This window comes from Dermacentor variabilis, chromosome 7, assembly GCF_050947875.1.
Source record: "Dermacentor variabilis isolate Ectoservices chromosome 7, ASM5094787v1, whole genome shotgun sequence".
Classification (NCBI taxonomy): Eukaryota; Metazoa; Arthropoda; class Arachnida; order Ixodida; family Ixodidae; genus Dermacentor; species Dermacentor variabilis.
In genome coordinates, this window is record NC_134574.1 from 17,223,851 (window position 1) to 17,251,491 (window position 27,641).

The window sequence follows — 27,641 nt, forward strand, 5'->3', positions numbered from 1 at the left end:
GTCTCTGACGTTTCCACCGTTGCGTCAACGAGTGTCGGGATGCCCACATGTGGATCAGTCTGACGTCCACGTACGTTGTCTGCGACGTCGTTGCGATTTATTGGGTAAACTTTTTGAGGGCCTTCTACTGGTCCCTCGCCCATTCGGTGTAAGTCCTTTGTGTTTCAACTTGTCCCGTTTCTTCCTCGGATGCCTCTTCTTGTTCTTAGGTAAACTTTCTCATCTTGTCCCAATCCGTGATCCGCGCCGTCCCCAGCACAGCCCGATATCGGGAGCCTCGGATGGTGATGCCGATCACGCTGTGGTCAGACCCCAGGTCCACTTCATTCGCTTCTCCAGGAGACGTCTGGCGTGCCCGATAACCACGACAGGTCTGGCGTGGTGTCCCTCGCGGCACTGTTGCCTCTTCTGGTGGTTACGTCCGGCTTGTTCAGGAGGACCATCTCGTGATCTTCCATTGCTTTGGCCAATGCTTTCCCTCTCTTGGACTGAAACCTATAGCCCCACGTTGTGTGAGGGGCGTTAAAGTAGCCGAGGATCAGGAGCGGCCTGGTCCCCGCCAACCCTTTCGCCTGGCTCACGATGCGGTTAAATTCGTACGGCCGTTGTGACGACCGGCAGTACGCGCTCATTACAAATAAATTGCCAGAGCTGCCAATTTCTCTAGCATGAATTTCGACCAGCGTGTGCTCGCACCCACCTTGCACCGTGACATGCTGAGTTGCCGCCAAGTTGCTGCGGACGAGCACCGCCGTCCCGTTCTCCGTGGGGTCCGTGTAAGTGACGAACCCCGGGAGTATTGGTTTCCCGTTTGTTTCTTGTAGAGCAATTACATCGGGCTTGTTTTCTTGTCCGTCAATGTGCAATAGTTCCGCTTCTTTGTCGCGAATCCCGCGGCAGTTCCATTGGTAAATTACGGTGGTATCCCCCCGGTTTTCTTCTTGTGCTTCTTACTTGGCTTCTGCATCATCCTTTCCGAACGTCTCGAGTCGATTCCGCCTTTTCGCGATGGCGCCTTTGATTTTTTCGGACCGCTCCTTTTTCAGGGACGCGAAGCGGTTCCTCACCGAAGTTGAGGCTACTTTTGGCGCTAGGCGCTTGTGCTTCAGCGATCGCATGTGAGGCTGACTCTCGACAGCCTCGAGTCGGGCGTCCATTTTGCCTAGCCTTTCATTAATTTGGGAAATTGCGGCCAAAATAGCCGTCAGCTTTCCTTCTCCCGGGATCTGTGTAGTTGCCGCGGTCGCGGTCCCTGCGGTCGCCGCTTCCTCTCCGCTCGCGGGGCTCATTTCGGCGTCCATCGCCTCTTGATTACTTGATGCACGTTGCGTAACCCCAGCCTCTCCCGCCGCCCGCCCTAAGCGGGGCGAGGGGGGGAGCGGTCCCTGCGTGGCAATATGCGCAAGCCTGCGGCGTTGTTTGCCGCCGTACTGGACATAGTGCCGGCTACCGGAGCAATAGAAGTAGCCAAGTGATGAGCAGGAGTAGGAGGAAAAACTTTATTTGCTCTAATTGGTTAGAAATGAGCGGTGGCAGATGTGGTCGGCCGTCTTCATGGTCTTCTTCCCCATCTGCGTAGGGTCGACGCCCCTATTCGGCTACTCAGTGAGCGTGCCTTACTAGTCAATGCTGGACTTTCGGGTCGCTGCTGGAGAGCACCCTCTCCCATTGCTCAGCACTCGGATCTTTTATTTGACGTAATTTTTTACTGTGAATGCATCCACATGTAATGTGATATCAGGTGGGCTTGGCGCCGCACCAGGGGCAAATGTCTTTATAGTGTGTGGGAAACATCTTGCTTAGTGTGTTTAGATTTGGGTATGTTCCTGTTTGCAGCCTCCTCCAAGAGGTTGCTTCACGCAGATTTAGTCTATTGTGGGGTAGGGATATCTGGTTCGGACCCCCTTATATTAATTCAGAATGTCAGAGTAGCTTGCGTCGACTGGTATGGGTTCCTCAAGGTCGGTGCTTGTGGCCGCTCGGTTTGTGTGCTCTCGAGCTGCCTTGTCCGCCCTTAGGTTCCCTTCTATTCCAGGTGTCCCGGTACCCAGAAAATCGTATGCCTGACTCTGATGTTAGTCCTAGAGGATCGGAGGATCTGAAGCGCTCTGCGTCCTATTCTGCCGTTCATATAATGCCGACACGTAGCTTCCGAGTCGGTGAGTATAGTTAAGGACCTTTCGGATCGGTAGCCATCCACTGCCGCTGGAGGTGCCGGCTATTTCACCAGCTTCCGTTACCGAGCAGTCCTTTATTAATGCGCTGCTGATCTCTTTGTAGTCCGGGCTTATTACTATCGCAGCTGTCTTTACTATGTTTGTTCCTCTTTGCTTGGTGTATACTGCAGAATCTGTGTATACTGTTGTGTTTTTTGTGGCCAGGTACTTTTCGAAGTATTTGGCCCTTGCGTACCTTACCACCGTGTGCAAGTTTGGGTCCATGTTTTTGGGTAGGGGGCTAACAGTGTATGTTTTCCGATGATGAAGATTCTGTCGGATCTCAGTCGTGCTCCGAAGGTGGAGGTGGGGGCACCACGCAGTGCTCTGAGCAGGACGTGTGGCGCTACGAATGAACCAGCCGAATATAGTGCCGGATACCGGAGCAATCGAATAGCCAGGTGATGAAGTTTCTGTCGGATCTCAGTCGCGCTCCCAAGTTGGAGGTGGAAGCTCCACGCAGTGCTCTTAGCAGGAAGCGCGGCGCAATGAATAAACAGGCGAAATGTTGCGCCGGCTACCGAAGCAATAGAATAGCCAGGTGATGAACTCTTTGTGAGATCTCAGTCGTGCTCCCAAGTTGGACATGGCACCGGCACGCAGTGCTCAGAGCAGGACATGTGGCGCTATGAATGAACCAGCTGAACATAGTGCCGGCTACCGGAGTAAACTAATAGCCAGGTGATGAAGTTTCTGTCGGATCTCAGTCGTGCTCCAAAGTTTCAATAATAATAATAATCTTTATTTCAGATAACAAGGTATCGGATCTGGGAGCGCCACGCAGTGCTCTGAGCAGGAAGCGCGGCGCTATGCATGAAAATGCGAAATGTAGTGCCGGCCACTGGAGCAATAGAATGGCTAGGTTATGAAGCTTCTGTCGGATCTCAGTCGTGCTTCCAAGTTGGAGGTGGGAGCACCATGCAATGCTATGAGCAAGAAGCGCGGTGCTGTGAACGAGCAGGCGAAATGTAATGCCGGCTACCAGAGCAATTGAATATCTAGGTTATGAAGTTTCTGTGGGATCTCAGTCGTGTTCCTAAGTTGGAGGTGGGGCTGCCTCCAAATGCTTTGAGCTGGAAACGCGACGCTATGAATAAACAGGCGAAACAGGATAGCCAGGTAATGAAGTTTCTGTCCGTGCTCAGCCATGCTCCCAAGTTGGAGGCTGGAGCGCCACGCACCGCTCAGAGCAGGACGTGTGGCGCTATGAATGAACCAGCCGAATGTAGTGCCGGCTAACGGAGCAATAGAATAGCAACGTGATGAAGTTTCTGTCGGATCTTACTCATGTTCATAAGATGGAGGTGGGAGCGCCTCCAAGTGCTTCGAGAAAGAAGCGCGGCACTATGAATGAACAGGAGCAATATAAGTAGCCAAGTGATGAAATTTCTATCGGATCTCAGTCGTGCTCACAAGTTGGAGGTGGAAGCGACTCCCAGTGCTCTGTGTAGGACGTGCGGCGCTATGAAAAAACCAGCCGAATGTAGTGCCAGCTACGGGAGCAATAGAATAGCCAGGTGAATAAATTTCTATCGGATCTCAGTCGTGTTCCCAAGTTGGAGGTGGGAGCGCCACGCAGCGCTCAGAGCAATACGTGTAGCGCTATGAATAACCCAGCCGAACGTAGTGTCGGCTAACGGAGCAATAGAATAGCAATGTGAAGTTTCTGTCGGACCTTAGTCGTGTTCCCAAGTTGGAGGTGGGACCGCCTCCAAGGGTTTGAGCAGGAACCGCGCCCATTTGGATGAACCAACCGTATGTGGTGCCCGATACCGGAGCAATAAATGCAGCCAGGTGTTGAAGTTTCTGCCGCATCTTGGTCGCGCTCCGAAATGAGTGGTGGGAGCGCCACGCTGTGCTCTGAGCTGGAAGCACGCCGATTTGAATGAACCAACGGTAAGTGGCGCCCGCTACCAGAGCAATATAATAGCCAGGTGATCAACTTTCCGACGGATCTCGGTCGCGCTCCGAAGTTTGAGGTGGGAGCGCCACGCAGTGCTTTGAGAAGGAAGTCCGGCGCTTTCAATGAACCAACAGTATGTGGTGCCGGCTACCGGAGCAATAGAAGTAGGCAATTGCTGAAGTTACTGTCAGATCTCGGTCCCGCTGCCAAGTTGGACGTTGGAGTGCCACACAGTGCTGTGAGCTGGAAGCGCGGCGCTTTGAATGAACCAACGGTATGTGGTGCGCGCTACCGGAGCAGTAGAATAGCCAGGTGATGAAATTTCCGATGGATCTCGGTCCCGCTGCCAATTTGGACGTTGGAGTGCCACACAGTGCTGTGAGCTGGAAGCGCGGCGCTTTGAATGAACCAACGGTATGTGGTGCGCGCTACCGGAGCAGTAGAATAGCCAGGTGATGAAATTTCCGATGGATCTCGGTCCCGCTGCCAAGTTGGACGTTGGAGTGCCACACAGTGCTGTGAGCTGGAAGCGCGGCGCTTTGAATGAACCAACGGTATGTGGTGCCCGCTACCGGAGCAGTAGAATAGCCAGGTGATGAAATTTCCGATGGATCTCGGTCCCGCTGCCAATTTGGACGTTGGAGTGCCACACAGTGCTGTGAGCTGGAAGCGCGGCGCTTTGAATGAACCAACGGTATGTGGTGACCGCTACCGGAGCAGTAGAATAGCCAGGTGATGAAATTTCCGATGGATCTCGGTCCCGCTGCCAAGTTGGACGTTGGAGTGCCACACAGTGCTGTGAGCTGGAAGCGCGGCGCTTTGAATGAACCAACGGTATGTGGTGCCCGCTACCGGAGCAGTAGAATAGCCAGGTGATGAAATTTCCGATGGATCTCGGTCCCGCTGCCAATTTGGACGTTGGAGTGCCACACAGTGCTGTGAGCTGGAAGCGCGGCGCTTTGAATGAACCAACGGTATGTGGTGCCCGCTACCGGAGCAGTAGAATAGCCAGGTGATGAAATTTCCGATGGATCTCGATCCCGCTGCCAAGTTAGACGTTGGAGTGCCAAACAGTGCTGTGAGCAGGAAGCGCGGCGCTTTGAATGAACCAACGGTATGTGGTGACCGCTACCGGAGCAGTAGAATAGCCAGGTGATGAAATTTCCGATGGATCTCGGTCCCGCTGCCAAGTTGGACGTTGGAGTGCCACACAGTGCTGTGAGCTGGAAGCGCGGCGCTTTGAATGAACCAACGGTATGTGGTGCCCGCTACCGGAGCAGTAGAATAGCCAGGTAATGAAATTTCCTATGGATCTCGGTCCCGCTGCCAAGTTGGACGTTGGAGTGCCACACAGTGCTGTGAGCTGGAAGCGCGGCGCTTTGAATGAACCAACGGTATGTGGTGCCCGCTACCGGAGCAGTAGAATAGCCAGGTGATGAAATTTCCGATGGATCTCGGTCCCGCTGCCAAGTTGGACGTTGGAGTGCCACACAGTGCTGTGAGCTGGAAGCGCGGCGCTTTGAATGAACCAACGGTATGTGGTGCCCGCTACCGGAGCAGTAGAATAGCCAGGTAATGAAATTTCCGATGGATCTCGGTCCCGCTGCCAAGTTGGACGTTGGAGTGCCAAACAGTGCTGTGAGCAGGAAGCGCGGCGCTTTGAATGAACCAACGGTATGTGGTGACCGCTACCGGAGCAGTAGAATAGCCAGGTGATGAAATTTCCGATGGATCTCGGTCCCGCTGCCAAGTTGGACGTTGGAGTGCCACACAGTGCTGTGAGCTGGAAGCGCGGCGCTTTGAATGAACCAACGGTATGTGGTGCCCGCTACCGGAGCAGTAGAATAGCCAGGTAATGAAATTTCCGATGGATCTCGGTCCCGCTGCCAAGTTGGACGTTGGAGTGCCACACAGTGCTGTGAGCAGGAAGCGCGGCGCTTTGAATGAACCAACGGTATGTGGTGACCGCTACCGGAGCAGTAGAATAGCCAGGTGATGAAATTTCCGATGGATCTCGGTCCCGCTGCCAAGTTGGACGTTGGAGTGCCAAACAGTGCTGTGAGCAGGAAGCGCGGCGCTTTGAATGAACCAACGGTATGTGGTGCCCGCTACCGGAGCAGTAGAATAGCCAGGTGATGAAATTTCCGATGGATCTCGGTCCCGCTGCCAAGTTGGACGTTGGAGTGCCACACAGTGCTGTGAGCAGGAAGCGCGGCGCTTTGAATGAACCAACGGTATGTGGTGACCGCTACCGGAGCAGTAGAATAGCCAGGTGATGAAATTTCCGATGGATCTCGATCCCGCTGCCAAGTTAGACGTTGGAGTGCCAAACAGTGCTGTGAGCAGGAAGCGCGGCGCTTTGAATGAACCAACGGTATGTGGTGCCCGCTACCGGAGCAGTAGAATAGCCAGGTGATGAAATTTCCGATGGATCTCGGTCCCGCTGCCAAGTTGGACGTTGGAGTGCCACACAGTGCTGTGAGCTGGAAGCGCGGCGCTTTGAATGAACCAACGGTATGTGGTGCCCGCTACCGGAGCAGTAGAATAGCCAGGTAATGAAATTTCCTATGGATCTCGGTCCCGCTGCCAAGTTGGACGTTGGAGTGCCACACAGTGCTGTGAGCTGGAAGCGCGGCGCTTTGAATGAACCAACGGTATGTGGTGCCCGCTACCGGAGCAGTAGAATAGCCAGGTGATGAAATTTCCGATGGATCTCGGTCCCGCTGCCAAGTTGGACGTTGGAGTGCCACACAGTGCTGTGAGCTGGAAGCGCGGCGCTTTGAATGAACCAACGGTATGTGGTGCCCGCTACCGGAGCAGTAGAATAGCCAGGTGATGAAATTTCCGATGGATCTCGGTCCCGCTGCCAAGTTGGACGTTGGAGTGCCAAACAGTGCTGTGAGCAGGAAGCGCGGCGCTTTGAATGAACCAACGGTATGTGGTGACCGCTACCGGAGCAGTAGAATAGCCAGGTGATGAAATTTCCGATGGATCTCGGTCCCGCTGCCAAGTTGGACGTTGGAGTGCCACACAGTGCTGTGAGCTGGAAGCGCGGCGCTTTGAATGAACCAACGGTATGTGGTGCCCGCTACCGGAGCAGTAGAATAGCCAGGTAATGAAATTTCCGATGGATCTCGGTCCCGCTGCCAAGTTGGACGTTGGAGTGCCACACAGTGCTGTGAGCTGGAAGCGCGGCGCTTTGAATGAACCAACGGTATGTGGTGCCCGCTACCGGAGCAGTAGAATAGCCAGGTGATGAAATTTCCGATGGATCTCGGTCCCGCTGCCAAGTTGGACGTTGGAGTGCCACACAGTGCTGTGAGCTGGAAGCGCGGCGCTTTGAATGAACCAACGGTATGTGGTGCCCGCTACCGGAGCAGTAGAATAGCCAGGTGATGAAATTTCCGATGGATCTCGGTCCCGCTGCCAAGTTGGACGTTGGAGTGCCACACAGTGCTGTGAGCTGGAAGCGCGGCGCTTTGAATGAACCAACGGTATGTGGTGACCGCTACCGGAGCAGTAGAATAGCCAGGTGATGAAATTTCCGATGGATCTCGGTCCCGCTGCCAAGTTGGACGTTGGAGTGCCACACAGTGCTGTGAGCTGGAAGCGCGGCGCTTTGAATGAACCAACGGTATGTGGTGCCCGCTACCGGAGCAGTAGAATAGCCAGGTGATGAAATTTCCGATGGATCTCGGTCCCGCTGCCAAGTTGGACGTTGGAGTGCCACACAGTGCTGTGAGAAAGAAGCGCGGCGCTTTGAATGAACCAACGGTATGTGGTGCCCGCTACCGGAGCAATATAATAGCCAGGTGATGAACTTTCCGACGGATCGCGGTCGCGCTCGAAAGTTTGAGGTGGGAGCGCCCCGCAGTGCTTTGAGCAGGAAGTCCGGCGCTTTGAATGAACCAACAGTATGTGGTGCCGGCTACCGGAGCAATAGAAGTAGCTAATTTCTGAAGTTACTGTCGGATCTCGATCCCGCTGCCAAGTTGTACGTTGGAGTGCCACACAGTGAGCAGGAAGCGCAGAGTTTCAATGAACCAACCGTGTGTGGTGCCCGCTACCGTAGCAATAAGAGCAGTCGAGTGAAAAGTTTTCTGTTGGATTTCGGTCGCGCTCCCAAGTTGGAGGTGGGAGCACCACGCAGTCCTCTGAACAGGCTGCGCGGCGCTTTGACTGAAACAGCCGAATGGGGTTCCGGCTACCGGAGCTATAGAAGCAGCCAGGTGGTGAAGTTGCTGTCGGAGATCGGTCGCGCTACCAAGTTGGAGGTGGGAGTGGCACGCAGTGCTCTGAACAGGAAGCGCGGCGCTTTGAATGAAACAGCCGAATGGGGTTCCGGCTACCGGAGCTATAGAAGCAGCCAGGTGGTGAAGTTGCTGTCGGAGATCGGTCGCGCTACCAAGTTGGAGGTGGGCGTGGCACGCAGTGCTCTGAACAGGAAGCGCGGCGCTTTGAATGAAACAGCCGAAGGTGTCTTGAGAGTTCAATTACGACCAGCTGACAGTAAAAGCAGCGAAAGCACTTCAGAACGCTCTAGAGCGGCCAGTCAAATGTAACCTAATACAGCGACTATACCAGTCTCACATTCATCTTGCAGTGGAGCAAGAATATACGTCTCGACGGCATTTCCGTGTAATCAAAAGTTACCGTCGTTCGAGGCGAACCAGCAGCTACCGTACCATTTCTCGTCACCTCTGCATTTGCTGGCTGGTATGAGAAGCACACAACAGACAGCACGGAAAGGAGCAACATTGATCGTGGCGAACAGGAAGAAATGCTTGGCGCGCATTTCGTAGCACTCACCGACATTATAGCCTTGGTATATGCAGCAAATGTTTTTATTGCGAACTTATGAAGCGTCATTGCAGCTTTCAGAATGTTTGGTGGAAAACAGGAGAGGCGGGAGCCACGGCCGGTCATCTTGTGGCACGTGCTTTTTTGAGCAATTTACTATATTGCAAATTGGCGTCACCAATTTGCAATATAGCTGTGAAACAATTGTGTGCCCTGAAAAGAAATGTCAGGAGTAAAGTGGCAGTTTCACAGCTATATTGCAAATGGCGTCGCCAACAAGGATTCGCGTCGTGCTCGAGCTTCTCAAACGCGGTGGCTGTGGAGCGGCATGTTGACACCGGCCAACCGCTGCTGCGTGGCTACATTTCGCAACACATGTCATGGTAGCAGACGAACATAAACAGCTTCGCCATTTGCTCTACGGTAGGCAAGGAAGACATACACAAGCGCTGGACTCGGGAATAAATTTTGTTAAAAACCTAGCGACATATATATGGAAGAAATATTACAGTGCAATAATAAAACTAACATCATCGCGACACAGAAAAACAGTGTAACTGGCCAGATGATAGGATTTTACCTCATTCAGAAACCGCAAGACAAATTCATCAGTCACCTACAAATCATGTTCACAGAAAAAGAAATACAATATCTTGGACAAGGGGGCAACCGCTTTGAATGTATGTGCGCGCCGAACCATGTGGGTAATGCAAAAGGAAAATTTTCTTTTGTTGCAGGTGGGTTTTTATTCTTTTTTTTTCTTCGTGTACTGCCATAATTTTTCCGTATATCTCTCGCTACATTTCGAATGGAAATGCAATGTGAGTTGAGTGTTTGTCTCCCTCGCCTGCTGCGTCTAGAGAAGCTGCACCGTTGATGTCCACCAACTCGCTTAAATGTCGCCCTTGATCGCAGTGCCAACAGACAGAGGTGCTACTAGCGAGGCACCTTAATCACACCTTTGTTCCCGCTCGTGAAACGCCAGAAGTAAATTCTTTTCACTTATTTTTCTCATGCCACGTTATCACAAGGACACCATAAATAACGGCAACACCTTCCTTATAGGTATCTTCGTAGAAGCTTCAGCTGTTTTCAAGGAACCTTCTTTTTGTGGTGACTGGTGCATGAGCGGATCACTTTGGCGAAAGCTGTACCACTTCACTCGCGAATGATTTTTGTCGCGAATTCTATGAACATTTCTCAATAATGCGCAGCTCACATTTTTGTCTAAATTATTTTATTGTTTTCTGCACACCTGCCTGCGCCATTTTTATTTCATCTCAGAAAACTTCTGGACTGCAAATGGGCCGGCCATTATAACTCGAAATAATTACTCACGTATGAGTAATATTATTGTGCTGTGTTCACATAGAATAGGAGAACGGTAGCGTAAAAATCACCATGCGAAGCAAAAAGTTGACGACGACAGAATCGCTGCTTCGTTTGTGTGAAACCTGCTATTCAGTGTGAACGGATGTCAACCAGCGCAATTATAGACGTTATGAAACTTCATTACGGTGTATCATGTAGGCATTTAAGATCGCCTGAAGCACGAAAAATTCTAAACAGAAGATGGTGCGCCAATGACAGACAAGCACGAAGGTATCGACACGAACGTGCTCAGGCAAGGCTAGGAAGTGTTATTTTCTATGGACTAATCCTTTGGGGAACCCTTTTCGCTAAATGCAAGTTTGTGTGTCCCGCAAAAAAAAAAGTTATATGCTTTAAGCGCTAAAGTAGGGAAGAAGGTTGCAGTGTCAAAGGCTGTGCTAAGTTATGATGTAACGGCGACTATTTTTGCCGTGGTGCTGTCATTTCTTGCAAGAAAGCGGATTAAGCGCGGATATATGGATGTGTAGTTTCAAGCTGCACTCGTCTAGGAGGGTCCCAGTCAAGGGCGAGGACGCCAAGTTCGCGAACTTCATCATCAAAGGAGGACAGCTAACGAGCGCAAGCTACTTGTGCACCCATTAAACCATCGCGCTTCCGGGAGATGTCGCCCATTGTTTCTCTAAATGCTCGCTTACACGCGAATAGTATCCGAAATTGACGTAGGAGCGTACAATAGGGGTGCCGCCCACCGGGGAACGTGAGCTGTTACCAATGTGGTTGGCAGCACCCGGTTATCATAACTGTCTCTCCACCAAAGTTGCTCGCCTCGTCCTTGCCCCGGCTGAATTTGTCAGCCCAAATGAAGACTTCAAAGCTTCAGCCACGAAGAGTATATTAACTACAACTCCAAATAAAACGTTTCTTTTTTGCTTATTCGCAAGTCGCTTTTTTTTCTTTTTACTGTGGAAGGGTGCAGACTCGACTAAAGCCTGCAGCTTGAAGGTAATACAACTCATTTCTGCATGCCCTTGCTTCGTAAAATTGCCACAACATGTCACGATCACTGCCAAGAAAACTTTTGCCTAGAAACGGTGGGAAGCGTATTCCTACCGCCTGCGATCACTGCTCACCGCGCCAGCGGTGGCGTTGTGCCCTCCGGCTGGAGAGGCCCACCCTCTTGCAGCGTCCTTGACAAAAGAGGCCGTCCTTGCCCGGCCGGTGCCCGTTGGCCCCGATCCCCACCGCGCCAACAAAGGCGTCTAGGCGGCGAAAGGCTCTAGGGCACGGCGAGACGCGAAATAGGCCCCTCTGGCTGCCTGCTGAACGTATTTCCATTCCTTAAAAAGGCCACAACACGATCTCCAACTTATTCTTATTGTGACATTGTAACAGAAAGTCGAGCGGCTAATATGGTTGAAGGGACACTAAAGGCAAATATTAAGTCAAGCAAAAGTGATAGATTAGTGCTTGAGAATATCTGAGGCGTCAATATAACAGCGAACAGGGCCTTAATGATTGAGAAACTCAGGTAAACGCAGGACATGATTACAGACTCCCCCGGGACATTCAAGCACTTGCCCGATGACGAAAGCACTCCTCAATTAAATTCGATCACTAGTACTCAATCACTCTTTGCAAAAATCATCATTATATGGCATTACACGATGAAATAAAATGCTACTTGTCCAGTTCTATTTAACTTTAAGAAAAAAGAACTCATTCAAGTTACCCTTGACAACGACACGAGTGGTCCAAAGGTTTCGTTTTCGCTCGACTCCGTGCCGCCCACGCTTTCGCGCTTCACTTCTTTCGTTATCACGTAGTGCCGCGCTGGTATTCCTGGCTCGCCAAGTTTGCACTGACTGCAAGTAGCAGAGAATTCAACTTCCCGTTATGGCGCGGAATGCCTTAACGGTATACGCCATTTGACCAAAAAGGAGCTGCAGCGGCGAATCCACCGCTCTGTCTAGGCTGCTCAGTTCCGCCGTCCGTGGGGCGCCGTTTTACTCACCGACGGCAGCAGAAGGTGGTGAGGGCGTATGCAACGTCACCACTCCCCCGCTTGGGTGGCGAGAGATTTGAATTTCGAAAAAGTATTCGGACCCTTTAGATACAATTTTCTTGTAAACTAAGTCCTTTCTTGGTACGAAACAAGCGTTGCGAGGTTGCAGGGATGGTATTCAAACAGTCCACGTCCACTTATTATTTGTCTTTAGTGTCCCTTTAAAGGCACTAAAGAAATTCATTCACTTCTCCTTCGAAGCAATCGGTAATAACATGGAAGTGAAACTTGCATTATGAGAACCAGTGGCAACTTGGTTGCAAATTCACTAGTGTGCTAACTTTTATTAATTACACTCTAAGGGCGAGACAGCAAAGGCGACAGCAAGAAACCCTCGTGGCCGGAGCAAAGTCCGGAGACGTCATCGGTTCGCGTGGGGCGAGGGTTCGTCGTCACAGCTGCGGCGGCATCGTCCGCTCGCCCATGTTCGCGTGATGCTGCTGCTGTTGACGACGCTGTTCACCTGTTTACGCTCTGAAACGGGGTGAGAGCCCTAGCCGCTTTGAGTTCAGGTTTTACTACACCTACCTCTATCTAGTATAAACTTATTACTTAAAAGCTCTGTAACTATACTTTACGAATGCTCGCAATTTCAATGATTCCGGTTTGCCAATATCTTCCCTGCTTTTTTTGACAAATACTCTAATCATCTCTTACTTATCTGAACAGCTGACCAGTTAACCCTCCCATCTCTGAATGGCAACACTGTTCGAAGGCAGACACCCCCTATGGGTCTCGCTGGGTAAATATCTTGGGATTGCATTGCGATGTACAGAGTCATTTCCAGACTTTTTTGCAGCACACACACGCATTAACCTGCGGCGCACATTTGATGCAGTATGTTTTGGTCTTGAGGCAGCCAGCTCGAGCAATCCACTTTGGGTTATCATAAATATTTCCCCACCTGATTTCGTTCTTACCATTTTTGTAAATATCCCGGTCTTTTTGTTTGATCCTTTGCATTCAATTTCTCGTCTCTGTGTTTTTTCTCACTTTCTCTTTTATGACACTTCGTTGATTATTTATACGTTCAGTTACCCTGTAGTAGGTCGTCAACTTTCTTAGCCTCTTCCTCTATTCCGTGACCACGCTTTTCAGGCAGATTTTTTGCTCTACAGCGGGTCATTTCTCATCCACTTTCTTTTGTCATACTTCAAAAGTAACCTTGTTTAGCGCTTTTCTGCCTCCAAAACAAGCCCAACCCATATTACCTTGCACTGCCTTCTTTGTAGTTTTGTCGTTGGCCTCCTAAGCCAGTCGGCCCACCACCCTCTGATTATTCTTCTACATCGATCAGTTGCCTGATTTATGGCACAGAATTGCAGTACCGAACGATAGCACTGGCACCATTCCAGTTTTCTGAATACTTCGCACCACATCGTGTTTATTGTAGACTAAATGTGCTCTGTGTTGCATTATTGTTGCATTCGGCTTCTCTTAAATTGTTAGTTTAGCTTGGTGCACGCTTGAGCAGGCGCTTCCTTCGTTTATGTATACACCTAGGCATTTATATTGCTTAACAATAGGCGCCACTTCTTAATGCTTGTATACCTCGTCCTTAGTCGTCTCTTCGTTAACTTTCATACTGGCCGATTCTCGTTCTAAAGTTCCGGCTAAATTCTTTGCTCCATTGCCACTTACAATCACAAGTCTCTGGAAATCCCTTGCACTGTCCGACAAAAGCACTATGCCCTCCACATACTTAAACCAAGGGACCTTCTGTGGCACTTTTTGCCAATTAGAGATGTAAGATAGTTAGAAAATGCGAGTATACACAAGAACTTCTCATGAGTTGTGAATGGGAAAGCATAAATGTCCAATTGAACGACGCTGAGCGGTCTCTAGAGTTCTGCGCTGCAAGTAATCTTTTCGAGTTTTGCTGCGGATGTGTTATAGAGGTTCAAAGATTCGCTGCTGTCTCACTGCATCGCGTCTCTGCGCTTAGCGTTTCTAAACGTTCGCCACGCCCCTCGGGACTCGTCGCCGCCGCCGCTCCTGTTTTCGAGCCGACGGACGCTCGCGTTCTGAGCGACACTTCGCTGCACATCGAAGACCGTCGCGTTGCCGTATCCGCTCCTTCGAGGTGCCATGCTGATGAGGTGTCGCGGCTATGCCCTTTCAGGCAACACGTAGTGCGCTGTCTCCGCCGTTCCGATTCGGCCGTGCTGCTCCATCGAGGCGCGCTCGCGGCGTCACAGCCAGTGCAGGTGTCCTTACGCTGCTAGAGACGGCGCCGGCTTTTTCGCTCAGTGGGCCACTTGACGCTTTCGCTTAAAAAAGCTCCTTCACTGCTTTCCTCTCGTCTTTTTATGCCCTTCGCATTAAGGGTTAAAAGGAATGAAGATAGAGGACGCCGTTGCTTCAGCCCTTGGTTAATATCAAACACTTCATTACATATCCAGCCTTCCCATACAGTTTGCACTCGGTTGTGTCTATATATCTCCCTTAGCAGCTGCACTAAATCGTGGTCCATGCCCTCATGCTCGAGAATAACCACCTGCAATTCCCTGTCTATATCGGTCTAAGCTCCCTTATTATCTAAAAAAGCTATCCATAAAGGCCTCTGATGAGCAAATAATAAAATCTATATTGCTTAGTTACTACAAAGATATGCTCTACGCGTCTGTTCTCTAAGTGTAAGTTCTCCCAACATATGGTTTATCGCCACCCATTTTGGCAGCTCTAACATTATGGCTCGCATTTCCATTGTATATATCATCGGCGTTACTGTAACTGGCTTGTACGTGCGCGTCTTTTCATTATCACTTTTGCCCTGATAGTTAAGAATCATCTTGTCTTGGTGCCACATAAACGGAATTTGCCTCGCTTCACTAAATCCCTCCTTGTCATTAGTCCGCAGTGCCTTGCTCTTTAGACCCAGCTGTTTGATTAGCTGCATTGGGATTTCATCGGTCCCTGCGGCCGTGTTATTGGGTCATTTTTTTCTGTTTCTTTCCAGCAAGAGCTTTCTACGCTAAATTTTTGATCCCTCAGGCATTCTATTCACATATTCGTCTATATTCGTTGCTGCTTCCACTCGAGTCGGGCTTATGCTCTCTTGCTGCAGCTATCCCTAATAACATTTCTACTTTACCGCAGCTCTTCGTTTATCTTAAAATGTTACTGATTTCGTCCTTTATAGCCATTTGCGAATTTTGGTTGCAGCTCCGAGTGCTTCTAGGTGGTTCTGAATGCTTTAGTGCACTCTTTCTCTTTTTATGCGAATGTCATGCACTTAACTTTTATTTGCACCTTTATTTGTGGTGCACAACTTCGCTTGCCAGCTATTTCCTTTCGCCGCACTTCTTCCATTTAAGCAGTACCTCTTGAATTATGAACTTTACATCCATACATAACGCATGGGACCGAACAGGAAATCTTTTGAACAATAAGCTCTTATGGGCTCAATCCAATAGCCGTTTTCGTTGGAGATGTTGTCCGCTGCCGGTGCCTGTCGCAGCTATCGCCAGGAATGAGGAGCAAAAAAAGAAAGCCCAGTTCTCGACGGTGCGGGAGTCAGCAACTCTGCCACTGCGCCACGCCAGCGCTTGCTAGCTTCTGCGCAAAGACGCCATACAGGTGTACAAGCCCGCGTAGATTACGCGATGTGAGTTGCACACCGAGTAGCGTCGATGCGTGCACATTTTGCATTGCAGTTACATATTATTGCACAAGGTGGCACGTCATGTAGCAGTTGCATTATATTGTGCCACGTGCCAAGGAGTGTGACATGTGCGCAATGTAGTGTCTATAGCTGTGTTTACTCTTTGGTACACGCTATGGCGCCTTCTCGCAAGTTACCAACCGTTGCTGAAGAAAGGAATCGTAGAGCTGCGCACGCAGGTGCAACCAGGTAACGTCGGTTTCAGCAGGGAGCTTGCCGTCGACGCCGGGCGGCCAGTTCAGTTCGTTCTCAAAAATGTGTGCAAATTAAAACATTGCTTTCCCTACACTGAGTACTTGCACTTAGCGTGTTCAAGCAGTTTACTACGGACTCCTATGGAGCGGCTCCTCCAGCTCACGCTGTGACTGTGCTACGTGTGCGGCGCAGAACTGTGATATTTTTGGCTTCCCGACGATCCCTGGGCGGTCTTCTACAGGTGGTGTTCTTCCTTACGGTCTTCTGCAGCTTGCTTAATTTCTCAGTTTCACCGCTTGCGTGGTTTTCTCGTCCCACTCCAACGAACTTTAGCCGTGCTTGTCGTATCATGCTGCATGACATCTGTCAGTTCCTTGTACTCCCAGACTGCTGTTTAAAAGACTTTCTTATCTGCGGAAGGGGGAGATAAAAAGAGATCGAGACGAGCACGGCCAAACCGCGTACACTACAGAGCGGTAGGGGGCGGCGTTCTTATAGTCTGTCGTGAAGCCCTGCAGACCCCAGGAACCTTATTAATGCGAGTAAGGCCTTTAGCGTGGATGCTCTGTGGGAGTACTGACCTAAAGCTTTCACTTCTGATAGTGGACGATTGTCCAACTGGTCCAGTACTCTGCACAGCACTTGTCTCTGAGCACTATATCGCGGGCAGATACAGATAATGCACGCGAGTGTCTCATCAATGTTGCATGTGGTGCACGTGGGGCTGTTGACCATTCCAATAAGGAAAGCATACGAGTTCGTAAATGCAACGCCTAGCCACAGACGGTAAAGCATGGTCTGTTCACGTCGTGGTAACCCAGGCGGTAGATGCATCCCTATGCCCGGAGACAACGAACGCAAACGACACATGGTTAAAGCGCTCGAGTCCCACAGAGGCAAAGTAGATTCATGGGACATCAGTCGCAGCCTAGCCGCAACGTCTGTTCGCGAATGCGGAATCAAGACACGTTCATGGCTTTCATGTGCAGATCGGACGGCTTCGTCGGCGTGGTCATTCCCGCTGATGTTGAAACGCCCTGGGAGCCATTGTAGGCGCAGTGAAGCTTGTAAATGAGTAGAACTAAATATATTAAGTAACTGTCAGCCTACGCTTGTTTAAAGCGAGAACAATCAGCGAAAACCAAGACGCAGGAACAGAAGGAGGCACACGCTTCTAAGCTACCTTGGTTCTTTTACTCTTTCAAAAATTGCTGGCCAGGTTATTGATATCAAGCTCAAAGATTTCTTTCAAAAGAAGGTTGTCCCGATGGCGAAAGCACTCCTCCCTTAAATTCTCTCACTAGAACTCAACCACTTGTTACCAAAACAACATTGTATTGCATTACAAGATGAAAGAAAATGCTACTTGTGCGTAACACAAGGAACCTGTTCGCCGACTGCGTAGCAGTGCCCGCAGAAACAGTTCTGTATCGGATGTATGTGTGTGTGTGTATGTTTTTTAATTATTTTTCTCTCTCTCACCTATCGCATCCATTTTTCCCTCGCCCGGTACAGGGTAGCCAACCGGAGATAATCTCTGGTTAACCTCCCTTTCTTTCCTTTGCCCTTCTCTCTCTCTTTCTGGTGACACGATGCCTAGAGTGTTCCTGTCAGCAGATGGCGACATTGTCGTTTTCCCGCTAGACAGCCAGAGGCGTCATAATGCCCTCCTTTGCCGACCAAAATGGCGGCACGCCTCGAATCAGCTGGTTTCTGTCGAAGACATCAGGTGGCAGCGTGCTGCGGGCGGCTTCGCTCTCAGTGAGCCTTTCTAGCACGCTGTGCCACTGAAAACAAGAAGCGTGTGCCAGCCCAGTCCGAAAAGTGGAGTAATGGCGAAAGTAGTCACGTTTCCTTCGTGGCGTCTAAAGAGTGCGTGCGCTGAATACAAAGGATGTGGTTTCTCACACGCGCGCACGGAAACGCGATGCTGTAGGAAAAGAAAAGGTGTTGGTGCTGTGGTTTACATCATACGAAAGAAATTTCGAGAAAACGGCGCATACGATGAATCGTTAGGATCTGCGATTTTCCTTAGGCTACACTAGAGAAAGCTTCATATGCGATTAGCCTGCATTTCTCCGGTCGTTTACCATACGTACTCATAGCATGAATCTAATGCACGATGTACAAGCCAGACCTAACATGCTGTAATTTTTTTTTCATATAAACGCACATAGCCTTCGCAACAAAGAGAGTGAACTGTGCCCTTATCTAAAAGTGTTAGGAAAAAAATTCGACTTCCTCGGCTTTATGAAAACCTGGTACTTCATACGTCTGGCGTAAGGCCGTTCGATAACTATCTTCGTGAAGTTTATTTTGTCAGAGCCAATAGGGAGGGGTGACGAGGCCATCATACGGAATAAGCGATATGTCTATCATGTTAATACCCAATTTTCAGTCATTACTTGTCATCCTGAGTACCTTACTTTAAGTAATCGCTCTTTTGTAGGCGCAGTGCAGTTTGTAACTAAGTAGAAATAAATATACTAAGTAACTGTCAGCCTACGCTTGTTTAAAGCGAGAAAAATCAGCGAAAACCAAGACGCAGAAACAGAAGGAGGCACATACACACGCTTCTAAGCTACCTTGGTTACTCTTTCAAAAATTGTGGACCAGGTTATTAATATGAAGCGCCAAGATTTCTTTCAAAAGAAGCTCCTACGGAGGCAGATTGTCAAACGTCAAATCGGAGGCAGTCGTTCTCTGAAACATCAAGCAAAGAAATAATTACAAGCATATAAAATAAAATGCGCATTGTTGGCCTATTGTTTTTTCGAAGGCAACTGACTGAACGAAGCACTATACTGTGATGGTTAAACTTGAGGCTAATAGCATCCGTGGCATTCTACTCGAACTACTTAAAAATAGTGCAGAAGGTTACGTGCAATTAGTGAAATTAGCAAATACAGCATCAAATGATCTTATCAAGCGTGGCGCACCATAAGAATAAATTTGAGGTCATGTTTGGTGTATGCTCTATACAAGCAATCTTGTTTTGATAACTAACAGGTTAGCTGCTGAGTTCTACGTATATGACACCTATGAGTTATTGCATAATGCTAATCTTACGGATGTAGTGAACTTAACATACACGTGGCTTCGAAAGAACTTGCTCAGTTTGACCGAATACGTAACGTTTAGATCTAAGAGGAATGTAATAAGCACTAACACACAGTTGGCTTTTCATATCAGTCAGTTCTCATATATTCTTGGCGGTATACATTGATCAGCGGCTAATTCGGAGAAGGAAAATAACCCACCAGAGAAATTACTTATCAAGTACAATAGGCATCTCGAATAAAATAAATACTTTGCTTCACGAGTGGTTTAATCGCCGGTTGTAGTATACCATTATCGTTTGTAGATTGATCTCTTGCGTTTAAGTATGGCGTACCACTAGCAAAGAAAACCTAGCATATAATTTTATTCTCCGGAAGCACGCCATCCGGTTCATGAAAAACTTATAACGAACATTCCGAAGCTTATTTTTCAAGTGACAAGGTTCTGACTTTATATCAGGCAGTTCAGGAACATCCGGCAACGTGTATATGTAATAATATAAAACGTGACGATTCAACATTTCTAGAAACATATAAATACCCGGACGATGACTGTGTCCCAATACGAACAAGTGACCTAAGACGAACACTATGCGAAAGGTCGTCTGCCACGCTCGAGCGGTGTAGGCGACGCCACGGTCGAGGAGGGAGCGTGAAAGAGACGAGAAACGAGGAGGAATGAAGGCGGAGGAGAAGAATGTCGCTACTTTACGAAGTTTAAGACACAGAGTTACTATACTGACTCTAGAGGATAAACTACCCATAGGGTCCATGCACTGAAATTCGGAACCGCAAGAGCGCCGCCGTGTTGATGCGCGCTGAGGTTGCCAGCTCCTGAGACGCTTCCTAGACTTGGTGACAGTAGTCAGTTTTAATGTAGCAACCGTAGCAGCGTAGCAGGATGGCGTCTCGCTTGTAGTGTGGTATGTGGTGTGCGTGTAGCCGTGTGTTTGGGCTTTATACGTTGGTTCCTTATTCTATGTTGCGGGATGGTGTGGGTGTGGTCGATGTTGGCCGTGCAGCTGGCAATTATGCAACCGAAGTGCGATCCTGTTGAAATTTCCGGTCGTCTGCGGTTTTCAGCGGTCACGCCTGTTGCCGCAGTGTCACTCGACGAGATTACAAGTTAGAAGCTCGAAGCTGTGGTCAGATTCCTCATTGGCGCTCCTTAATTCTCTTCGCACGGGCGCGGTATGTTGCAGAAGCTGCTGTCGCGATCTATCGTCGCGACGATAAATCGTTTATAGGAAATCCCCGGGGTTGGTCAGGCGACTTCCCAGCGGTCGACATTTGTCATCTACCGGGAAAGCTGACTCAGTGTGACAGCAGCACACTTCCAAGCACTGTCATCTTTACTGCCATTCTAGGTGTCCACTGTGCAGGGCATAATGTGCTCGAAATCACTCCGCGATAAAATCCATGATAGCTGAATAACCTGCCTGCAACAAATACAAAACTTGCAGTTCATAGTTCCTTTAACAAAGGAAGCCTTTCTCTTGCTAATACTTTAGCCATTAAGCAGGCAAAGTATCGCTATCTTGCGGTCTTGCAAGATACGATGCTTGCATGCTTTCGGACTTGTAAGACGATGATTGCTTGGCGGACGTACACCGCACAGCTTTTCGGTGGGGCACGGCCTAAAACACTTTCACGTTAAAAAAAATGAGTGAACACGTCCAAATTTGAGTCAGCGCCTGCTAGATCGTCTGCTTGAATATGCACATCGTCTTCATGATGATCATACTATGTATTTTCACAGCCGGACACATGCTTCTTCTAGCGGCCCCCAATTATCCCTGCCTTGAAGCAGCTGACTTCATTTTGTTCCTGCAAACTGGCTAACTGCATCACTCCACCTAGTTCCCTGCCCTCTTCGACATGCGTTTTCGTTCCCTTGGCAGCCAGCCTGCAATTATAGTAGACGCCAGGTTACCTGCCCAAGGCATTACATGGCCGGCTCACCTCCATTTATTCCTTTCTCCATACTTAACACTTGCACGACTGCATCGAATAAACCCCTCACTGCAACTCCGACTTCCATTCGGACTTCGTCAACGTGAAGATACGCTTCTCTGTCGCCTTTGGTTAGGAGTTGCCTTCACAAAAGTATACTCTACATTAATTGGAGTGACCGACAGTGCAGCATGCGAGATCTGCGGCACCGAAGATATCGACCACCTGCAGTGCCACTGTCCACGATATGCCCCAGAAAGACGAGAACTTGCTAACGCTCTGGACAATCGGCCGCTTTCCGGGCAGGTGCTGCTTGAACACCGCCCCCATCGCTCGTCAGCCCATAAAGCGGTGAAGGCACTCTTGTGCTTCTTGAGGACGACGGGCTTGTGTGAACGTCTGTGACTATTAGTGCAATAACTATTAGACCGCATCCGTCAGGGAACTCACCGCTAATTTCCTTTTTTCCTTCCCTCCTCTCTCTCTCTCTCCCTGTCATCTTTGTTTTCCCTTTTCCATTCCCCCGGTGTAGGGTAGCCAACCGGGCGTTACTCTGGTTAACCGCCCTGCCTTCTGCTTTTCTCTTTCCTTGCTTCCTGTTAATGTAAACTGGAATATGCACTCCCCCAATACGTTATTTATTCAGAGGTGTAGCAAGCCCTGTTTCCCGTGCAGGGGAGCAAATGTATTCACTTTGTGAGGAAGAAAGAGGGGGGGGGGGCTACACACCAATTTTGCAGTCGAAAGCTTGGTAACGTAGGGCTGACAGGACGGGCTTCACATGCTGGCTGTCGCGCTTTTACCTTCCGATGTCAATGACAGCCACTGATGCACCATCGCTTCGGGAGAACGGCAGATAAACAAAGTAGTTTATCGCCTGCTCAGATCGAATTCGATTTACGGCAGTTAGTAAACCGCTGAAGGGAGGTTTTGGTTTTCTACTCGATGTTCTTGCTAATTGTCAACCAAAAAATGCAATTGGTATTCATCCAGAGCACATAAATGGTTTAAAAGAGCTGTGTCACAGAGGTTCTTGCAAATTTCACAAATACTTGCCGAATGCTGTATATAGGCTATTTATTATCGCGTACCCGGGAAACCGCCCTAAATGCTGCTACCATACCATAGTTACAGCCAAATGTTGTTCCGATGCAGGCACCAGGGAAGCTACAATCGCGAACAATAGATCACGCACTCTGTTGTGGCCTTCGAGGCCGCGCATGTTTTCAGCCATATGCGGCGCCTGCGATAATGTTGCAACGGGCCGGATGACGCATAGGAGCCCGTGTTGTGCGATCGTTTATTGCGATTTACCTGCATGCGCTCTCACGCATGGGCACTTTTACAAACTGTACACACACGCCTCCACACACGCGAACGCGCCCAGAGACACCCACGCACAGATACATGATTAAAAAATGCTGTCAGATTGGGAGACCGCCTTATTGTGGGGATCCCCGGCCGCTACAGCTTTCTAATTCGTTTTGCAGAGGGCGCCTCCCCCAGCGACGAGTTCAAGTGTCCGGAGCAGTTCGGCTACTACGCGGACGAGAATGACTGCAGCAAGTATTTCGTGTGCGTGTTCGGCGATGCTCTGCACGAGAGCTGCACGGGAGGCCTCTACTTCAGCGTCGAGCTGCAGACGTGCGATTGGCCGCGAAATGTGCAGTGCGCTGGAGGTGAGTGGCCTGACCGCATTGTCACCTCTTTTGATTGACGACCCCGAAGACCCAGAAATCGAGTGGCGCAGGCATTTTGCAATAGACAAAGCTGAATAGATTTCAACACGAATGAATGAAAATAGCGGTTTGATTCAGTAGCCAGATGCCAATGAATAAACTTGTTAGCAGTAAAATAAAGTGGCTCATTTACTGCGATTTCGCGCCGGTTTAGGCGGCGGTCAGGTAAAGCACACCGAGCGTACCCCAGCGAAAGACTAGTTTCAAGTGCTCCTCATGTGTTTGCCACATGCGCCGCATTCTACGTGAATAAAGGAAATCTTCCAAGGACAAATAACTAAATGTATTAGAATAACAACAGTGAAAAAAAGCACTGCCAATAATATTCGCGAAGGAATTCTGTGTCGAAGCGTACATTTTTGAGGTTGGAATAAGAAAATTACGTAAGGTCCTATGTACTTGGAATCAACCTTAGACGAATCTTGAAATGTTGAATAAAAATTTTATTTAAATGCTACTCAAATAAGGACACACGTTATGTATGCAACTTTATTTTATTTTAGAGTACGCGCTAGCAACTGTTTATTCCTTAATTTTATTTTTATTCTACTGTCAAAGCGTGCCGATGCATTACATGAAGGGCACGGAACTGTGGGTTGTTATGTTCTTCGATGGCAGATTTCAATTGGCGGTGATCCGTTATCAAAGCGACGCGTGTAGGAAGGCCGTTCTAGGCCTGGGTAGCATAGAGTTTCATACAATAATCACTAGACAAAACTGTGGCGCTTGTGTGTACTTGGGAGCTGCGAGCAGGGCAGTTCAGCCAACATGGGAAAGATGGGTAGTACATGGATTCGCCCAAACTTCGTCCTTTTGGCTTTAAATTGCTTCGTGACTTTGCAAAGTTATCATTTTAAAGAATATAGTGTGTTGTAAACAAATAAGAATACATTAATAATAGTGTCCGACCGGAGGATTAGAGCAAAATAGCTCTAGCACAGATGCCATATTGAAACCATTGCGCCTTGGACGCATGCACAAGTGGAAACTCTGCAGTTCGCAGTGATTACGAAGGCTTGCAGCGTCTTATGAGCCCGTCGATTAAACAAAGTGCTTTGGAATTAAGGCCAGGTTAGGCCCAGATAAACGTAATAAACAAAGCCTCAAGAACAGCCGAAGCCCCTTGCACGAAGATCACACGAATCCATTCCCATGGTGTCTGAGCGATCACAGCGCCAGGGTTCCCCCTAGTGATCGTAGGATACTCTATGCTGGCTAGTACGTAAGGAAAATAATTAATATTTGAAATGACGTTGAATTGTCGCGTTGTGGATCGACGGTGTTTGGATGGCTGTTGCGTGATATGCGTTGCGCAGGTCGAATGAAATGATTGTTTGGTGCTGAGAGCACTTCTGAAAAAAGGTGAAGACGCGCACTTGTTCGACGAGAGGTGAGTCCACCCGTGATTTCAGGGTGGCGACCCAGGCACATGGTAGAAGTAGTTAGAGAGAATAAATCTGGAGGCACGGTTCTGGGGGCAACGATTCTAACATGTTAATCAAATAAGCTTGGTAAGGATCCAAAATGTAACTTGCACACTCTGGTCGGGCAAGAGTAACATAAGCAAGGAGTTTGACAGAAGATGGTGCAAAGGCTACTTTACGACCTAAGTAGCCCAGTACACGATTTCCAGAAGATGCGGTTTGGATATCGTTGCGGAGGGAAGAAGCAAGGGGGCAATCTATTTAAGCTATGTACATAATTCACAGAGACAAGAAGTTTGGTTCGACACAGTCGCACTGCTGTCTCGCTCCCTAGTGTTTTTGAATTTTTTCGACGTTTTGTCAAATAGATTTGTCAAAGACGTCGGACGACTCTCCAAGGTACCTTCCCTACCGGAAGCCGGGGGGGGGGGCATTCGTCTCCCATCGCTTCGATAGGAGCCTGCAGAAGAGCCAGATCTGGTAGCGGCGTGAGCTCCGTCATGACTACGCCTGACCTGACACCGGGCCAGAGGCAACCGACTGACCCTGAGAGCAACCGTGATTGTAAGCGATACAAGGCTAAAGAAACAGATGACGAGTCTACGCTTATTGACAATTGTGACATAGCTGACATCACATATGTGGACGATGAAGGCTTCAGGCTTGTGCGTCACCGCAAGAAGAGGACAGTCGGAATCCCAGTGATTGTTACGCCTGCCACAGAAGAAGCCGACCTGAAGAAAGCAAATCCCATTGTTCTGTCTACGGAAATTGAAAAATTCTTGGCGCATCGCCGGTTAGGAGCCGATTTACTGCTCAAGGAGCCCTGCTTCTAGATGTACAGATAGAAGAGCATGTGAATTCCCTTCTCAGCTGCAAGTCAATCTCAGGGACTGCAATCTCAGCTCGAGTGCCCAATTCGTACCTGCAAAACACGTGCATTATTAGAGGAGTACCGAAGTAGTACACTGACGAGGAACTGTTGCTATACCTAAAACCACAAGGTGTTTACCATGCAAGGAGAGTCACGCGACGAGTCCGAATTTCCGAAACCGCTTGGGAGTCCAGGCGAACTAGCCCCTTGGTTCTTACCCTCGCTCCAAATACAAACCGTCCAGAAAAGATCAGCTTCGGCTTCAAAAGACACGAGACCATTGACTGCGTTGAGATACCACCTCAGTGCTTCAAGTGTCAGCGCTATGGACAAATGGCCAAGTACTGCCGCGGTGAGCAGCAGTGTAAGAGATGTGGAGGACCGCACGATTTCAAAACATGCGCGTGCAGCGAGAACTTTCTATGTGCAAACTGTAGTGGTGGTCATCCAGCTAGTTATAGCAAGTGTCCTACGCGGGCCGTGGCAATAAAGCGTAAGAAAACGTTTATCTTGGGGCCAACAGGAAATGATGAGAAAAATACGAAGAAGAAAAAGACAGAAAGTCACAGAGAGTCAGACGAACTCAAATGGAGCTCAAAGAGTCAAACTGATTTTCCAAGCCTGACGCCTTCTCCAGGAATCCAGGACACACTGGTGCTATCGCGCAGCGGATCGGCTAAAGCAGTCAAATCAATAAACAGAGGCCCCATAGACGAGAAGACTGCTGAACAACCGGAACAGCGAAGTTACGTGTCTGTACTGCAGCGGCCCCAAACGCGTTGCGATGAAGACACACCACAGGAGCACTGTCAGCAGCTGCTACGTGCTCTCTTCAAGGCCTTGCGATCACGTATAGAGAAGATGCCGGCGAGCTCGATGAAGGAAATGCTCGAAGTAGTCCTAGCTCTCGAGTCAGTGATTCTAAGCTCTGCCTCTTTTTAAAGCACCTAGCAATATGGATGCGGTCAGGACACAATGTTCACCATCTCGTCCACAGGTGCCACTTATTATGCAATGGAACTGTGCGGGTCTTGCGTGCCATTTACCTGAACTGTCGCTTTTCTTACGCAACATGCCTGTGCCAATATTGGCCCTGTTCGAGGCTGGTCTTCCAAGTTCCAGATCAATTGCTGGTTATGTCGCACATGGAAACCAAAGTATTCCGACATTTCCGAACGGAAGCGCCATGCTATATGTGAGATGTGATATACCGCATTACGTTCTACCTGTTCAAGAGCTTTGCAGCAGTGCTTTGGAAGTCACTGCTGTACAAGTGCGGCTGGGAAACCGAAGCCTCAGCGTGGCCTCCGTGTATGTGAGCTCTCACCTGAAGGTCTCGATGGGAGAAATTATGAGAGACCTCTGCAGCCGCTGCCCAGCTCCGAGGATTATATGTGGGGACTTCAACGCGCACCATACTCTCTGGGGCGACAAGGCGACTGATGCACGTGGAAAGCAAATTGTTAGTGCTTTAAACACCGAGGCACTCTGCGTGGCAAATGACAAACAGCCAACCTTTTTTCGACCACCGGCCTCTTACAGTGTCATTGACTTGACGTTACACTCAACGGACATCCTCGCATCGTCAACGACTAGTAAAGATAGAATGGGCAGTGATCATTTTCCTGTCTTCATTAACATTGCTGAATATAGAACCAACGGCCGGAGATCCTGTCCAGTGACGCATTGGGATACGTACAGGGACGGCCTAAGCAAATCATCTGGAGACCTGTTCGCGGACATGCTACGTAGCAAGAGATTGGCTACCGCTGAGCTGAAGCTACCCGACCACTTACCTGCTCCGGATCTAAAGCTCAAAAATCTATGCGCTGCCCGTAGAAGAGCGTAACAGAGGCTGATGAGGACGAAGGGCGACCCACCAATGAAAACTATATATAACAGGATTAACGCAGTGATTCGACGTGATACAAGGAAACTAAGAAGATCAATGGGCCTCATTTTCTGCAAGCCAATCGGTCTTCACGCCAGTTTCAAGGATATGGTGGGTCGTTAATAACCTTGCTGGAAACTTTCGACCAAACAAGCCATTTGAAGCCCTAGCATTGAAGTTAGGCAAGACACTCGCTTGTCTTGCGAATGCCTTGGCTGAAATATACTCTTCCGGCAGGTCAGCCGGCACAACCAACCCGCCTCCGCCGCTATCGTCGTTTCTAATGGATGTTCCTTTCTCACTCAGAGAGCTGGAACTAGCTATGAGCAGCCTCCGACGTCGCTGTGCGGTGGGACTTGACCTTATCAGTAATCAGATGCTGACTAACCTACTGGTTGAGAGACGGCGTGATTTGCTGGCATTTTTGAACCAAGTTTGGGCCAGTGGGGCTATCCCACATTTATGGAAGGTAGCATGGGTGGTACCGGTTCTGAAGCCTGGAAAAAATCCTGCAGCTCTGGACTCATAC

At 49.3% G+C, this 27,641-nt stretch overlaps 1 protein-coding gene across 1 annotated transcript in view; it reads left to right on the forward strand.

Moving 5' to 3' along the window:
- Cda5 (Chitin deacetylase-like 5) overlaps positions 1–27,641 on the forward strand; it is a 345,833-nt gene that overhangs the window by 194,064 nt on the left and 124,128 nt on the right. Inside the window, exon 2 of the mRNA XM_075698287.1 lies at positions 22,675–22,863. Within this exon, the coding sequence (XP_075554402.1) occupies positions 22,675–22,863 (189 nt within the window). The remainder of the gene's footprint in view (positions 1–22,674; positions 22,864–27,641) is intronic.